The sequence below is a fragment of the Alosa pseudoharengus genome, unplaced genomic scaffold (assembly GCF_046254945.1).
Source record: "Alosa pseudoharengus isolate Yale_2024_CS ecotype anadromous, Long Island Sound unplaced genomic scaffold, YU_APseudo_1.1 YU_APseudo_1.1_scf_7, whole genome shotgun sequence".
Classification (NCBI taxonomy): domain Eukaryota; kingdom Metazoa; phylum Chordata; class Actinopteri; order Clupeiformes; family Clupeidae; genus Alosa; species Alosa pseudoharengus.
The window spans coordinates 12,682,642-12,698,371 of NW_027468859.1; the positions used below are offsets into that span (position 1 = coordinate 12,682,642).

Below are 15,730 nucleotides of genomic sequence, written 5' to 3' on the forward strand. Positions count from 1 at the left end.
AGTTGGTCAGAGCAGTCAAAAGCATTCATGAAATGATTATTATTATGTATTGCTTTTGGTTGCCGCACCTGAACAGTGTGCCAACGATCAACCACTTTCTCTCTCCTCTCCACTACCACAAAATCATTGGCATTATCGATGGATGAAAGCACAGTCTGAACTCAACTGGGCAATCAACTTGTACAGCTCCTGTGGTAACTCTCCATGCGCCGTGCTGAACACCGTATGTCACCTTGTTTGGTATAACACTCCAATCATTGGTGTATCCAATATTGTATTAGTGTACTTGAGCAAGGCACCTAACCCCTCACTGCTCCCCGAGCGCCGCTGTTAATGCAGGCAGCTCACTGCGCCGGGATTAGTGTGTGCTTCACCTCACTGTGTGTACACTGTGTGCTGTGTGTGTTTCACTAATTCACGGATTGGGATAAATGCAGAGACCAAATTTCCCTCACGGGATCAAGAGAGTATATATACTTAATACTTATATACTATATCCACAAATCTGCTACATTAGCTCGACTAAAAAACAACAGCATTGTTCATAGCACCTCTGAGCAGAGGGAGCTCCAAATGTAAGCCTGGCGGCCTTCTAGGGGTAAATGCTGGCAACTCTTTGGTGTGTCAAGTGTCTCGCATCCCTGGAGCATGGAACTGTCCACATGACTAAAGGCCTGTTCTGGTCCTCACAACTCGCCCTCTTTGTCCTTTGTTTCTCTATTTCTCTTGGTTGTGAAGTTGGGGGACATTGCTGTTCTTCTTCATCTGAACATGGGAGGGCCATCTGCCATTTCCAACTGCTGGGAATGACTGAAAATCCACAGCCGAAGATAAACACAGCCTGTGACAAGGCAAGTGACAAGCCTGTGCCAAGCAACAACAATGGGGATGCCTCGCTACCTCAATCTAGTCTGTATCCATCTCTTATGCATCTTAAGACCTTGTGATCGCACAACCCAGGCTGCTGGAGAGCGCAGCAAAGAAATGATAAAATATCATGCCCTTTTTAAGATCCCAGTAATCAGCCCGACCTCCTAGAATTCTGTTTACCACTCCACTACTGCTACCTAATGAACTGAATATGCTATGCAGGGCTTGATGTGCTAACAACAGAGCCAGCAAAACAAATTCACTCAATGGAGACACATGGATCAAGAGCCCCTTCTTCAAACAGTGAGCACCATCAAACCTGGGCATCAGGCTCCTCAGACTGCCTGTCTCCTATCCTGTTTTAGATCGCCAAGATAGGGCCCTTTAAGGGTTCAGCATGCTAATAACAAGAATGGGACATCACCTGTGACATATTGTTATATTGACAACACCAAAAATGTGTAGCCTCCCTTTGGATAACTGTGTGTTTCACGTCACAACATTATGATTTGTTATTTATTCTCTTGGATAAAGGGCATGGAAAGGGTGAGAGTGAGCCCTCATGCACTTCACAATTTCATGTGAACTTGGCAATTAGCAGTTCATATCCTTCTTTCACAAGTGTGTTACGCCATACTTTTGAGCAAATGCATTTATTTAAGATTAATAAGCGCTTGTTTTAGCCTTTGTTGTGTCGTCCATGTTTTTCACACATTCCGACTGCAAAGAACAAACGCTTGCGGTCAGAAGAACAATGTCATCACTGGGAATGTTCCCATAATTCCCAGATCCCATGAATGCTGCACTTTACCAGGGGTGTTAAGGTGGTCAATGAGGCAGCCACTGACCCAGCTCACACTAGAGGGGATAAACATAGCATTAAAACCTGTGGGTTTTCTGTTTGTGTTACTGTGGTTACACAGCTGTAAAGGATGGCAGAGACGCTCCTCTGGATGAGAACTGCGTTGGTCATCAAAGGTTTAAATGTGTATTGAACATTGGGACAGAATGGTGACGCAGTGGTAAATATTAAGAACTTGACCTTGAATAATTACCAAGTAGTTGCATGGCATACGAGAAATACATAAATGGTGGGTGAATTAACACTTTATTTACCGGTAAACCATAAAGGTAGATGTGACTATTATCTCTTGAATGTAAGGTAAAACTTAGATAGGTCAATATACTGTAACAAAATAAAAAAAGAACAAAGTAAGCTTAACAAATAACAAACTTAAACATACACTTAATAAATTATAAAACAAGTTAGATGTTAAATACATCAGGTAAGACAATACTTCAAATATAAAGAAAATAATAGAAGAATAGAAGAGAAAAGAGTGAGAAGAATCTGTGTTTGTCCCCTTATTTCTAAAACAACTTAACATATTAACATATAGACGGCACACATCTAGAACCACCAGGGCATTTCTTTTATCTGATAGCAGGGGGTGTGGGCGTATCATCAGAGAGGGCCTCAAATATCCCAGGTTACAGAAACATCATATGCATTAACTGTTTAATTACTGTTCTACAACTGACAATACTGAATTTCTGGTATGAAGACTTAAAATTATATCAGACACGAGCAGATTATAATTTCTCCTTTGACAAATATGGTTAGAGTTCAGGTATTTTCCTGTGCTGTTTTCCTGTGGTCCAGGAGAGGCACGGGACTGAGTTAAGCCCTCAGCAGGGTGACGAGAACCGAGACCAAATGGCAGCTGAAACCAGAGACTTTCTAGTTCACTGTATGTATAAAGGGGGGTGCTGTTGATTACAAAAGCTTTTGTCAACATGAGACCTTTCCACTGGTTTAGGTATGCAAGTTGCTGGCCTTACACAGCCAGCATTACTAACTACATTACTAAACAGTATCAAAACATAACTCATCACTTTGTGCTCCACGAGGGCTCCTACCAAGAGAATGAGAGGGAGAGAGACATACATGGAGAGAAAATGGGAAAAGATAGAGAAAGGGAGCAAGGGAAGGTCAAAAAAAGTGGTGGATGAGTAAAAAAAAGAGGGTAATACTGACAGAACAACAGGATACATTTGTGAGCCATTGCGTGTGTGTGTGCATGCACATGTGTGTATGTGTCTTCTTTCCATCTGTGCCGTAAACACAGACATTCTCAGCCCTTAACGTCTTGCTCACAGCTCCGATCTGCACTGACAGCCACAGGCAGATGGCAGGCTGGCAGGGAGTACAGTGTGGAGACTTGAGCCGAAATGGTGGCTCCAGACACAGTGTAACTGTTAGAAACGCAGTGTGATCACATGAGCCTCAATGGCAGCTCCACTCATGGCGAAACGCTGTTGCCGAGATGGTGGCTCATGATATGATGGGACTCGTGGGAGCATGGAGTTTTAAAGTGAGCCAAAATGGCTTTGATTCTCCTCAGTTCAATCCCATTTTAATTACTTATGTTATAATTAGGAGTGTTCTTTGTAGTCTCCAGGCGCTTAACAACCTCAAAAAAGATAAAACAGAACTCTGCTCAGAAAGACCTGGTTGGTGTGCAGAATATGTCTGCAGTCAAGGCCCAGGATACTGAGGTTAGGAGGATGGACATATGATGGGTGAGACAGGCGAAGAAGACAGACTTTCCAGATAGTCCTGGATACACCCCTTTTCTCGCAGTGAAAGTGAATGGAGAGAGCCGCAAACACATCAAATGGGGCAGAACTGGGGGCTGTGGTGCATGCAGCGGAATCCATATATTCCCTATACATTCAGACTGAATCCAGATATTCCCTATACATTCAGACTGAATCCCGATATTCCCTACCCTGGAAATCCAGAGTTCTCGCGACACAATGGAATTGTCTCTGCGAGACACTCTGGCAAAGAGCAATGATGCACGTTACTTTTACCCCAACATTCCGGGAAAGCCCATCTCTCTTCTAATCACTACCTGTGGGGCTTCACTGCCCTGTCAAATAAAGGCATATGTGAAAGGAGTTTAAAAAGGCATACATAGAGTAGCTATGGCTACAGCAAAAAACAAATGCATCACTGTTTTAATCTCATGCTGTACTGTAGGCAATATAGGGGGGAACAGTGAGCGTAATTGCTAGAGTAATGCATATCCTTACCTGTCCATTATGCTTGCATGTAGAACATGGTAAAGCTATATGGGTTGGAATATAAGCAGTGTGCGGCAGAGTCTAGCGGTGATAAGGCAACTGCCGGTAGTGCAGCACGGCATAATATTTAAAGCAGAATGGCAGCGCGGCGCGATAAGGGAAGCGATGGAGAACGTGCACACTAAATCACCGCTGGCTTTATCTCCTGCAGCGAGGCAGCCAGATGCTTACAGCCATCACTGGAGGAGTGGGAGAGAGAGAGAGATAGGGACAGAGGGAGAGTGAGCAAAGAAACAGAGAAGGTAGAAAATTAAGGGCAGATTTCTTTTTGATGAAAGCATGGGGAAGGGGGACGTGCGTGAGGGGTGGAGGACAACAGTTAGGACAGGAGACAAGGAAGAGATGAACAAGCACAGAGAAGTAGAGAGGATGAGGCAGGAGGAAAAAGCAGATCAGGGAAGGGGAGTGTAGGAGATGAAGAAAACAGACAAGAAGTGATAGACAATAGTAAAATTAGGTTACACTTTACTTGACAGTATCAACATAAAAGCGACATTATACTGTCATGAATGTGTCATAAACAAGTCATAAACATTTATGACATAACACTTCTCTTATTAAGTGACATTCGCTTTTTGTCATAGCAAGTTAGGGTTCATGTGTCATGACAGTGTCATGTGTTCATTATGTAGATACTGTCAAGCAAAGTGTTACTTAAAATTATTAGAAATTAGTTGATGACAGATAGAAAGAAATTTTTGAAATGAAGTGGCAATTACTGTTATGTGATCCAATAGTAGATATTTTGACTTAGTTGTCCGAAGGTTGCGTAAAGAAACTTGCATGTTGAATGTCATGTTGTCAAAGCTGAAAAACTCATCTTGGTAATGCTTATCATTCCTATCCACAGTGCTTGAAAAAACTATTCTAGTACAATCTTTCGTCCACTATATTTGAAGTGAAAATAATCAAGCCACATCCATCTCCCACTTTGAATTGAGTCAACATCCTGTCAGTGCTGAGTTATTGTTTCTTTTTATACTTCTCTAGTAATTTATAAAAACGTCACTTTCAGACTCAGATGCGTAGCCGTCGTCTTGATAAGCGCCGACTGAGGGCTAAAACTCAAGAGTAAATAAATAAAAAGGCGGCGCAGCACGTTCACACAAATCACTGTCAGATCTGATTCCACCGACAAGCCTGTCAGGGGAGGACTTTTGAAGTTTTATTGCGTTTGTCAGCATCAGAAGAAGAAACTCCCAGAAGTGCTGCACAAAAGCGACATCTCTCTCTTAATCTCTCTCTCTCTTTCTCTCACACACACACACAGGTGCACACAAAACACACACACACATACACACATAACCAGATCACAAAGATGAAGGCATTTTCCACGTCAGCTTATTTGATCTAGTTCACATCTTCACTTAACATAGTGACACCATTTATCACCTCTTGACACCGTCATTACTGGAATGACCCTTGTGACCTACTTGGTGCCGTTTTGATGTAATCAGACTCTGAGTCACTGACAGCTGGCCTGATAAGAGAAAAAAGGTTATGCATTTATATTTTAGTGCCTTTGCTTTATTTTCTTCACAAAAATGGATTCAATTTCAGATGCTGTTATATCTCCAAGGCTCTGTGAGCAGTGAAATGGATCTTGCATGAAATTGTTTTATTGAGTTTCCATTAGTTTGTGTTGGTTGGGCGTGTTTTTGCTTTCATGGATCTATGGTTTTGTGATTGTGTATGTATATACACTCACAGTATATATACATACGTATGTTTTTATGCATGCATGTATGTACAGTATGTGTGCATGTACAGTATGTACTGCATCTGCCTGTATGTGGGTGTATCCATGTATTGTTCACATGTGACTCGAACACACACTCACTCTTGTACTCACACACAGGCATGAAAACTGGTTCGCGCAGATCCGATGAGAAAATATCGTGTGTTGAGATTGGTGTAGCAACGTAGCATAGGCTGTTTTGGATAGCGACATTGGACAAAAATATAGAAATAACGAGTTCATTTGATGAAGAATACGTGCAGTTTGAGCCATCTAGATCGACAAAAGGTGAAGCAAATTGGCATACTTTATCAGTATAGGAAAGGCTAATGTGAATAGTTGAATTAAATGCTCCTAAACTGGGCTGGTGCGTTTTGTCGAGTTCAGAGACAAAAGCAGTGTTTGACATGGTAATGCTGTCTTTTAAGAAACGTTCAGTGGCCTGATCAGTAGGCCTAGTCTACTCTACAGGGTTTAACATGTATTGTGAACACTGTTCACACAACTTTATTGGTTGGTTAAAGCACAATGCCACAATCTGTAAGTAGCCTAGGCTGCAGGTTAAAACATTTCAAACCAATTTTACAAATTAAAGCCTAGTCTACCCTACCCAGTTTATTTATTACCTGGTTTTGTCCAACAAATATTCAGACTTATCTTATTCACTAATTCACTTATTATTCTAATAGTCTACTATGAAGTGTCCATTAGGCCTATGAAATCTTCAGAAATGTCTGATACTTCAGGCACAAAGAAATAAATAAAGAAAGAAAGAAAACTTGTGTAGATTACTGAGGAGAGGAGGGCCAAGCTGAAGCATGTTGCCAAACAGCGCAAGTGGACGCCTTCACACTTAGGCCCAAGTCAAAAAGAAATAAAGGTATTTTCTTGTAAAAATTAGTCATTTGGTGGTTGTTTTCTTTATATATACATCTGGTTTTAGGCAACTTTATACTCCATGGAAGCTATGCACTATTGGCAACAATGTCACTCGCGCTTGTTTTGCTATGAAACGGCAATTTCCCTCTTCGCGCGCCCTTCTCACCTTTTTCACCCCTGACCCGTTTTCATGCCTGCACACGGACACACAGCAGCAGGTTTGCATTTCAGTTTGCAGCAGTACACACAGTCACACCTCACCGCCCCCACCACCTGGTACCTTGCCTGAGGCAGCAGTGCTGGCCATCGCACCACCACACCTGCTGGAGCATCCCGGAACAGCTGGAGCCGAGATGAGACCATCAGAACATCAGCCCACCTGCCCATATGCTATGAGATCATTCCTACCGTCCACCCTGGCGTGTTCATCTCGTGCCTGAGCTGCGTGCCTGAGCTGAAACAGACATGCTCTTCTCATAGACTGTATATATAGAACACTGCTGAATGCAACAACACTGTCCAGTTCTATACAGTCTACTGTATGTGCTCTTTACTTTGGGCTGACTGCACTGTCACTGATGTTCAGTGGTTCAGATGTGGAGTGGAGAAATCACCACTTAGGTAGAGATAAAGTTACTGCATTGTTACAAGATTTTCTGAAACTGATTAAGTGGGTCACACAAGTTAGCCTATAGCTCATTTTTAGCTATAGGCTAGCTAAAGGCTAACTGGCATAACCCTAAATTATGCTAAGCTAGGCTAACGGTGCCAGATTGGGTTATTGCACGCACAGTGAAAAGAAGGTTGTGTTACTTAGCTTTGGGGTAGACGGCAAATAAACTAATTTCCCAAAAAGTTGCCGTGTTTCTCTAAGCATAAGAAAAATGATGAAAGATGAGTGAGTATATATGGAGAGCTGCCAACTCTCACACATTGAGAGTGAGATTCATTCATTTGATTGGCTCCATGCGCTCTTACACCAATCGAATGCGTGGCGGTTGGCAGCTCTGATTTAATGGGTCCCCTCTGGCTTCTTAAGAATGGAAAAATATGGAATGTGAGATGATGCTGAAGGATTTGTTGACATTTACTCCACTTTAGTTAGAGCACAAACAAACAAGCACACAAAATAAATGATAATAAATCTTCCTGATTGCTTAGAAATTTTCCTGTACATTTTTCACTCTTGGATCTTTGTTGTGGCTCGGGGGAACAGATGCATTATTTGTGTGATTTAGACTCCTGCCTGGTGTAATTTTCTGGGCTGAAGTAAAACGATTATAGTATAGTAGGTCCCCCCAGATGGACCTTAGCATGTGAACAGCCAATCATATTCTAGAGTTCAGGTGGTTAGGGTGGAGCAAGCCAATCAGAAATAGTAAGGGATATGGTCAGCCTATCAGTCACCCCCATGAAGAGTAGGGTTATATCTTGTACCATGTAGAGTAGTGGGGTTTGGTGTCGTCATATGAAACATTTTCAACCCACACTATGCAGAGGTTCCGCTTTCACTGTAAAGCGCTATATAAAGTTGTTGTTGCAAGTTGTTGTTATAGACTACAATTGGCTTGAGATGCAGGACATATGTATATACGTTTTGGGTGTCCCTATTTGACAAGGTAGCTGAGTGTTCTACTTATGGGGTTAAGGGCCCAGGTTACCAGGCTCACAACTTTTTTCTAATGACTCATGATTTAGTTGAATATTACAGCTATACAAAGTAGCCCCCCCCCCCCCCCCCCCCCCCCCACCCAAGATGCTGTCAGCTTAGATTAAATAAACATCAGCTGCATAATGTAAAGGAGGGAGAATCAAAAAGATCAGAGATTAGGGTGGGTGGGAACGAGGAGAGGTGTGAGAACATAAAAAGAAGAAAGAAAAGCGGAGAAGATCCAAGCAAGGGATGGGAAAATAGGAGGATGAGGTGCGAGAGTGAACTCTGATCTCAGCTCTCTCCTCTGCTGAAGTCTTTTGGGAGCGAGAGATAGAGATGAAGGGAAGGAGAGAGAGGAAGTGACATTGAGAAGTGTGATTCAGCTGAAACAACACTTGATCTAAGAGCTGCCCTCACATGCACACACACACGCCAGCTTGCTCCAAAGTCAATCGCACAACACCCTCTCCTGACTGCTATTTAATTTTCTCTCTCTCTCTTTCTCTCTCACACACACACACACACACACTTTGCCCACTTTGTCACTTTCCTATAGCAGTAGCGGCCTGTTTACAAAAGAGAACAACTGAGAAGAAACCAGAAAGTGCTAATCATCATAAACAACCCAAGCCACCAACCAACAAGAAAGAAAAGTGGAGAGGAGATCGAGAGAGAGAAAAAAAGAGAGAGGCATAGAGAGGCCACTTTCTCTTGCTCCCCGATGTAGTGCACAGGGGACTGGCGGTCTAATGAAGAGAATAATTAACTGAACTAACGTCTCTTTTAAATGGCTGTTTGGGGCCAATGGTGACAGCATGGAGTGGGATTTAATTAGCAAGCCGTGCAGTAAACCAGCGGGCTTTACAAAGGCCTCCATCACCCACAGGAGAAAACAGCCACTCTCTCTCATCCTGTGTGTGTGTGAAAGACTGTGCTTGTATGCGGTCAGTGTTAGAGAGATTGCTAGTATTTACTATTTAGCACACACCAGGGACTTCAAGTCAGTATGGATGAGAGACTTTTGAGCTTAGCTCTGCTTGTGTTTACACATACTGTGGTAGTGTGATGGCTAAGGAACTTGGCTAGCAGGCACAGTAATCAATAAAAAATGTAATGGGGTCGAGTCCTGGCTTCCACCGCCCTTGAGCATGACATTTAACCCCAAGTTGCTTCAAGGAGACTGGCCCCTGCATTTGGTATCTGTAAACTGCTTTGGATAAAAGCGTGAGCATAAGTATTGTAAGTGTTTCTATGGAGGATCCCACATGCTTGTCTAGCCGTCAAGTAGAGCTGGTGTAAGAGCACCGTCTTCCTCACATGTGTCAAAGTCGTCTCTCTGTCAGCTCTTTCCTGCATCTTCAGGCATCAGTAGCTATGGCTAATAAACATAATGAAAGCTTATTGGATGTCTGATACGTCCACGAGTACCATTTGTCTTTGGATTCGATTGGAGTGAGAGGATAGATGTTGGTCATTGGCCCCTATGAGACAATCTGAGAGGAGCATTATGTTCTCTGCTCCCCACTGATGCACCGGAATACCTGTGTGTGTGTGTTTGTGTATGTGTGTAAGTAAGAAAGAAGAACAAATACATTTTCGGTTATATTATTTTGTAAAGTTCCGAATGTGTAAGAAATGTGCAGATAGACTGGCCGTGTCTGTATTTGTGAGCATACATTTCGTATTAGTTTGCTGGTATGCTACTATCTTCAGCACATCAGATAAACTTCAATGAATATACATAGGACACAGACACTTTCTAAATGCATCCTTCTCAATTGCATTTTGCTGTTTGTTTTGATAAGCTCTATCCACTTAATTTATAAATCTCATAAATACATATTGTAAACATAAGGTTAAGAAGACCATCATCATGAATATACTGTAGCAGACTATCAACCCAAGTGAAGAGTATGTTTTTGCACACACATTTTCACACAAGTGCAATGGGCTCGACTCTTGTAATCATTTGAAATGTGTTTGTATGAATGGATAGCGCATGCTTCTGTTTAGTTCCTTTATTTTTATTTTCCTGTTAGATGCCATGTTTGTTTGACTGATGATCACATTTTCACTGCTGATATGAAAACAGATTACATTGTTAATGTCATCGTAATGAAGATGGGATCATTTGGAAAACAGCATTGCCTTTAGCAGTGTGTGTGTGTGTAAACACAAGGAGAGTTTGAGAGAGCTTGCTGTTTATGTTTGTAAGGGAACATCATTTTCTTCATCAGCAAAACACACATAGACAGATAAACAATTGTACATACACACACACACACACACTTGTGGATGAAAAAAGCACACACACATAGGTGTTTCTCCATTTTAATGGGTCTGTGGTTATCAAAGAAAAGGCCATCGGCACAAAGTCCATCTGAACTCAACGGGAAAGCACGGCATCCTGGGTAACCTGGAGCTGTCCGAAACGACAGGCGTTCTCCTTTGAAGCCCTCAGCATCACCTCTTTAAAAAGCCTTCATTACAAAAACAGTCCATCATTTGGAGTTAAAAGAGTCTCAAACACAAGTGACAATCAGTTACAAGTGAGCCAAACAAAGACATGGGAATGCCCAGCATAGGACAGTCAGAGGGAATGGAGGCATGGGGGGTGGTGGTGTTTAGGCTGGTGGAGACTGTGGCTCTGTTTCAAACGGGTAAAACTGCTGCCTTTTAAGATATCTTACAGGTAAGCGAGGCAACAAGTGCTGTTCCAAACTGATCAAACTCTCTTTTCATTCCATCTAAGATACCTTCAAACTACCCCCATATTGGTCGTTTTCTGAAGGGAGCTATGATGTGTCCTCCATGCTGCCTATTACTGTAGATTAGATTAGCTTAGATTTGTCAGAATCTAGTGAGAGATAAAGACGGCACTATCTGATTACATCGTTGTTGTAACCGATTATAGCGCCTGGTCTGTGCCATCTGTCAGCCAACTTAGCCTGCTAGCTCACGTAAGCTAGTTTAATGTTCTTGCTTGTGTGAACGTCATACCGTAACTGTCATCACTCCATGTCTTTTGAGACACCTCTCTATCACGGCAGCAAGGTGACGTCTTCTGTGTGCGGGGTGAGGGGGCAGGAGTGGGACACTGAGGAACCTCTGGAGGGAACACGCCGCTCAGGGAGAGTGCCTCGGGATGGTAAAGGGGGATGGGGGAGGAGTGGTGAGGTGGTAAGCGGGACCTTCCAAAAGGTTGTATCACTATCATTCTCTCACACGCACACACATGCACGCGCACATACACACACACACACACACATACAGAAATATGCACCATCAAGTTTCTAGAGAAATCCAAAAGCCATTTACAATGCTGTCAATAAGCACCATTAAGGGGTGCGCCTTCAACATGAGCACACAGGCACCGACACAGATACAGACACACACACATACAGATCCAGGACTGAAAAGTCCCATTCCTTCTTAGAGCATCAAATGGTGTAGACAACTTAATAGCAAGTGAAAGATATGACAGAGATTTGGTGAAGACAGAGAAAGAGGAGAGTGAAAAGAGGAAAGAAAGAAACCAAAAGATAAGAGAGAAAAAGTCAGAGGACAAAAGGGAGGGAGAGGAAGGTCATGAAAGGCCAGTGCTGAGTTTAAACTACTGAATATGGTCAACTTAAAGAGAAAGGGAAACAGTTCTTTCAGGGTTTTTTTTTTAAATCTCCACTTGTTTTTTTTTTTCTTCTTTAAGTTCTTTTTTCAGGTTATGTCTTCCGCTTGATTTATGAAGTTCATATTAGTCATTACTTAAGGGCTTTGACCCCCTTGCTGCAGTGCACACTGGGATATGCGTACACTCGTTGCTGCTCCCATATAGAAGCTTTCAGTGCCCTGGTTCAATCAATCATGTGTTCACACACCTGTTTACAAAGAGGCAAAGGCACGCACCCTCACAAACACACACACACACACACACACACACTGCCTCTACACAACTGGAGGTCAGGAATACCCTTCAGCTCCATCTCCACATCAGTGGCGACACCAGTTTGTGCAACTCCTTCACAACACAACATGCTCCAGCCCACGTACTCTCCATTTTGTTCCTTCATTTTGCTCCATTTTTGTCTCTAGAACTGCCTCCTTTTTGTCATCTTTCTTGAAGAGCTCACTCCTCCTCTCTCTCTCTTTCCCCTCCTTTTTCTTCTCTGTCCTCTCTATGAGGCCAGCAGCTTGTCCGCCTCGGGGTACGTGGGATACTTGACCGTCTCCACCTTCTCGCGGACCTTGTAGGAGGGGTAGAGGCCCGTGCGGCCCAGCTTGCGGTTCAGGCCCTTGGAGTAGCCGTTCCAGTGGTTGCCGGCAACGCCGACCACATCGCCGGGCTCCAGCGGGATGTCCTCACCGTCGCGTGGGCGGTGCGCGTAGATGGCCACCTGGTTGTGCGCGTTCTGCCCGCCAAAGTAGTAGATGTCGTCCAGTGAGCGAAAGTAGCTGGACGCGTCCGGGTGGAGCGTCTGCATGATCTCGTAGGCCACACGGCACACCTGGAGGGGCAGGGCCCAGAAGAACAAGAGTGATGTTAGACCCAACACAAGAAGAGGGGGGGGGGGGGGGGGGTTGGGCGTCACAAGAAGAGAAAGGGGGAAGTCACAAGGAAAGTAGCACAAAATCTGAACATTCACGGCTTCTTCCATTTAGGCAAACCACTGCAGTTATAAGAAGTTTACATTGCAGTAGGAGACACAAAGAATTTGACACTTTGACACAAGGTCAACAGATCACTAGTTACACTGATCAACTGAACAGCAGTTACACTGGTCATGACAGACAAAACATTGTAATAACAAGACACTGTAATAGCAAAAGAATAATGGACACCATGTACATTTGTACCAGCCGGATAATTAGCACCACCCTGCTAAATTAATGGTACATAAAAGTGACAAAGTGGCTAGTCACACAGGTTGTCCAATCATAATTTGAGGATTATGCCAGATTACCTGTGATGAGAAGGTGCAGACCAGGAAGTCGGTCTGGGAGAGGAAGTGGATGTCAAGGATGACGCCTCTCAGGGAGTTTTCTGTGTAGCGGTTAGGCAGGCCAGCCGACCAGGAGATGGCGTTGTCACTGATGAACTCATAGTCTGGGTATCTGTGGGGAGGAAAGGGAAGGAGCAGCAGTTATTAACACACACACACACACACACAAAGGAATTTACACATGCTCTCTCACACACACAGGAACAGGTACTTTAGTAGGCCACTTCCTAATTTTTCACATTCTTGTTTCTCTTCTCTCTTCTCGCTGAGAAATACACACACACAAACACACACACACACACAATCTTTACACATAGACACACACTACTCAACCTTTATCCAGACTTTTCCCCATTTTATATCACATGGGGAGAGACACACTCGCACACACACTCATCATTTTCTCATCTTGCATAACAGGATCATATCTGCAAACTATAATTCCTGTTCCTGTTTTTGAAGTAAATAGTACATTTGTGGTTCCATTTTAATATTTCAGTTTTAGTTGAACATTTTATGTGTCTCAATTGTATCGTCTTACACACACCCAAACACTCTCTCAGGCACACACACTCACTCACACCCAAACAAACACACACACAAGCACGCACACACATAAACACACACACATACTTGGTCTTGGCCTCCTGTAGGAGTGTGGGGTCGTCTGTGGCCAGGTAGACGCGCTTCTTGTCCACTGGGAGGCGTCGGGCCAGCAGCTGGTACTGCTCCTCCACCTGCGACATGTACTCCTCGATGGGGTGGAAGGCCGCCTCCGTGCCCACCTTATCGGTGCGACGCACATGGACCCTGGGGGACACAGCCAGAAGGATGGGTCAGACGGGCAGACACAGGCCTGAACGTGTGTGTATGTGCAAGTGTGTGAGCTTGTTTGAGTCTGTGGTTGTGTGTGTGTGTGTGTGTCTGTGTACAGTATGTATGTGTATGTGTTTGAGTCTGTCTGTGTGTGTGTGTGTGAGAGAGAGTGTATTTCTGTAAATGAGGGAGAAAACGAGAGTTTCATGCTGACAGCGTAGCCATTCATCTTCTAATTTAATTCCCATGCCAATTCCATGTGTTTTATTGGCATGACAAATTAGGCATTTGTATTGCCAAGTCAGTCATACAAAGGATAAGGACTAAACTAAATAATACATTAAATGTATAAATTAAATGTATTTGTAGATTTGCAGACATAAATGATACAAGCAAACTACATGTATAGCTACATTAATTATTTACATACATTATTTACATTTAATTTAAGATAGTGTTCCTGAGTGCCTGGGTTGACACAATGAAATGTGTCTGCTAAAGCACCTGAAGGTCCCTCTTCTGAGAGGATCGCAGCTTTTTCATTTCTGTCAAGGACTTAATAGTTTTGGTGGTTGGTTTTAAATGTATTTTGGTTGTTTTTAAATGGTTTAAATGTGTTTTAAACGTTCTAATATCTCACAGTGAAGATGAAAGCGCTCCTTTGTCTCTCAACCTCCCCTGTTGTCCACTGTCCACCTGATTCCACCGTAAGGTTACAGTCACCAAGCATGCATGTGATCAGGACTTGCGTCTGCTTTGTATCTCTGCTAGACATAGTACTATGATAATTCATACACTCAGGGATGGATTACTGCACAGGCGTACCGGGCCCAAGGGGTCAGGGGGCCCTGAAGCCCAAGCATTTGCATGAAATCATTGCCTCAATATCAACACATCAGGATGTAGGCTATGAATCTGATTGAAATTAGTATTGGCCATCCCCAAAATGCACCAGAATACAGGAAATCACATCAAACAAATTAAAAAAATTCTGAGAGTTCTTGTCACTCTCTTTTTCTGTCTGCATGCGAGTTTCTGTGATAGATAGAGGGAAATGTGTCTGCATGTATTGGACTATGAGGGAGAGTCTTGCATATAATTGGATTGGAGAGAGGTGTGTGGGGAGAAGGGGGTGTGTGAGGGTATGTGGCAGACATACCCACATAAATACAGTCATGGTGACAGAGACTTTTGTGTGTACTGTGTTATCTGTATCTCTCTCTCTCTTTCTCTCTGTCTTTCTGTGTGTGTGACGTGGAGTGGAGAAAGTGTTGGGGTTGAGTGGAGGGGGGGGGGGGGGGGGTTGGGGCTGGTGATATGTGAAATGTGTGTATGATGTGTTTGAGTCTGTTCATGTGATTCAAATTCAGTGAAAGTGTTACAATGAATACACAGGGTGTGTGTGTATGTGTTTGTGTGTGTGTGTGTGTGTTCTTGCGTGTCTGCTTGTGGATCTGTGAAGGCATGTGTGTGTGTGTGTGTGTGACTGTGTGTGTGTGTGTGTGTGTGTGTGCATGTGCTTGCATGTCTGTCTGTGTGTGTGTGACAGTGAAGAGGTTCAACTAGAGTGAGATGGGTGCAGAGTGTGACTGACGGATGTGGAAGACAGACATGTTCATGTTGAGA

General features: G+C 43.4%; 1 protein-coding gene across 1 annotated transcript in view; it reads right to left on the minus strand.

Moving 5' to 3' along the window:
* Positions 1-10,325: 10,325 nt before the first annotated feature.
* The window catches only part of fut8b (fucosyltransferase 8b (alpha (1,6) fucosyltransferase)), a 41,458-nt gene continuing 36,053 nt past the window's right edge, over positions 10,326-15,730 (minus strand). Inside the window, exons 7-9 of the mRNA XM_076272836.1 lie at positions 13,922-14,098; positions 13,250-13,400; positions 10,326-12,793 (exon numbers count right to left, since the gene is read on the minus strand). Coding sequence (XP_076128951.1) covers positions 12,464-12,793; positions 13,250-13,400; positions 13,922-14,098 — 658 coding nt within the window. The 3' untranslated portion in view covers positions 10,326-12,463. The remainder of the gene's footprint in view (positions 12,794-13,249; positions 13,401-13,921; positions 14,099-15,730) is intronic.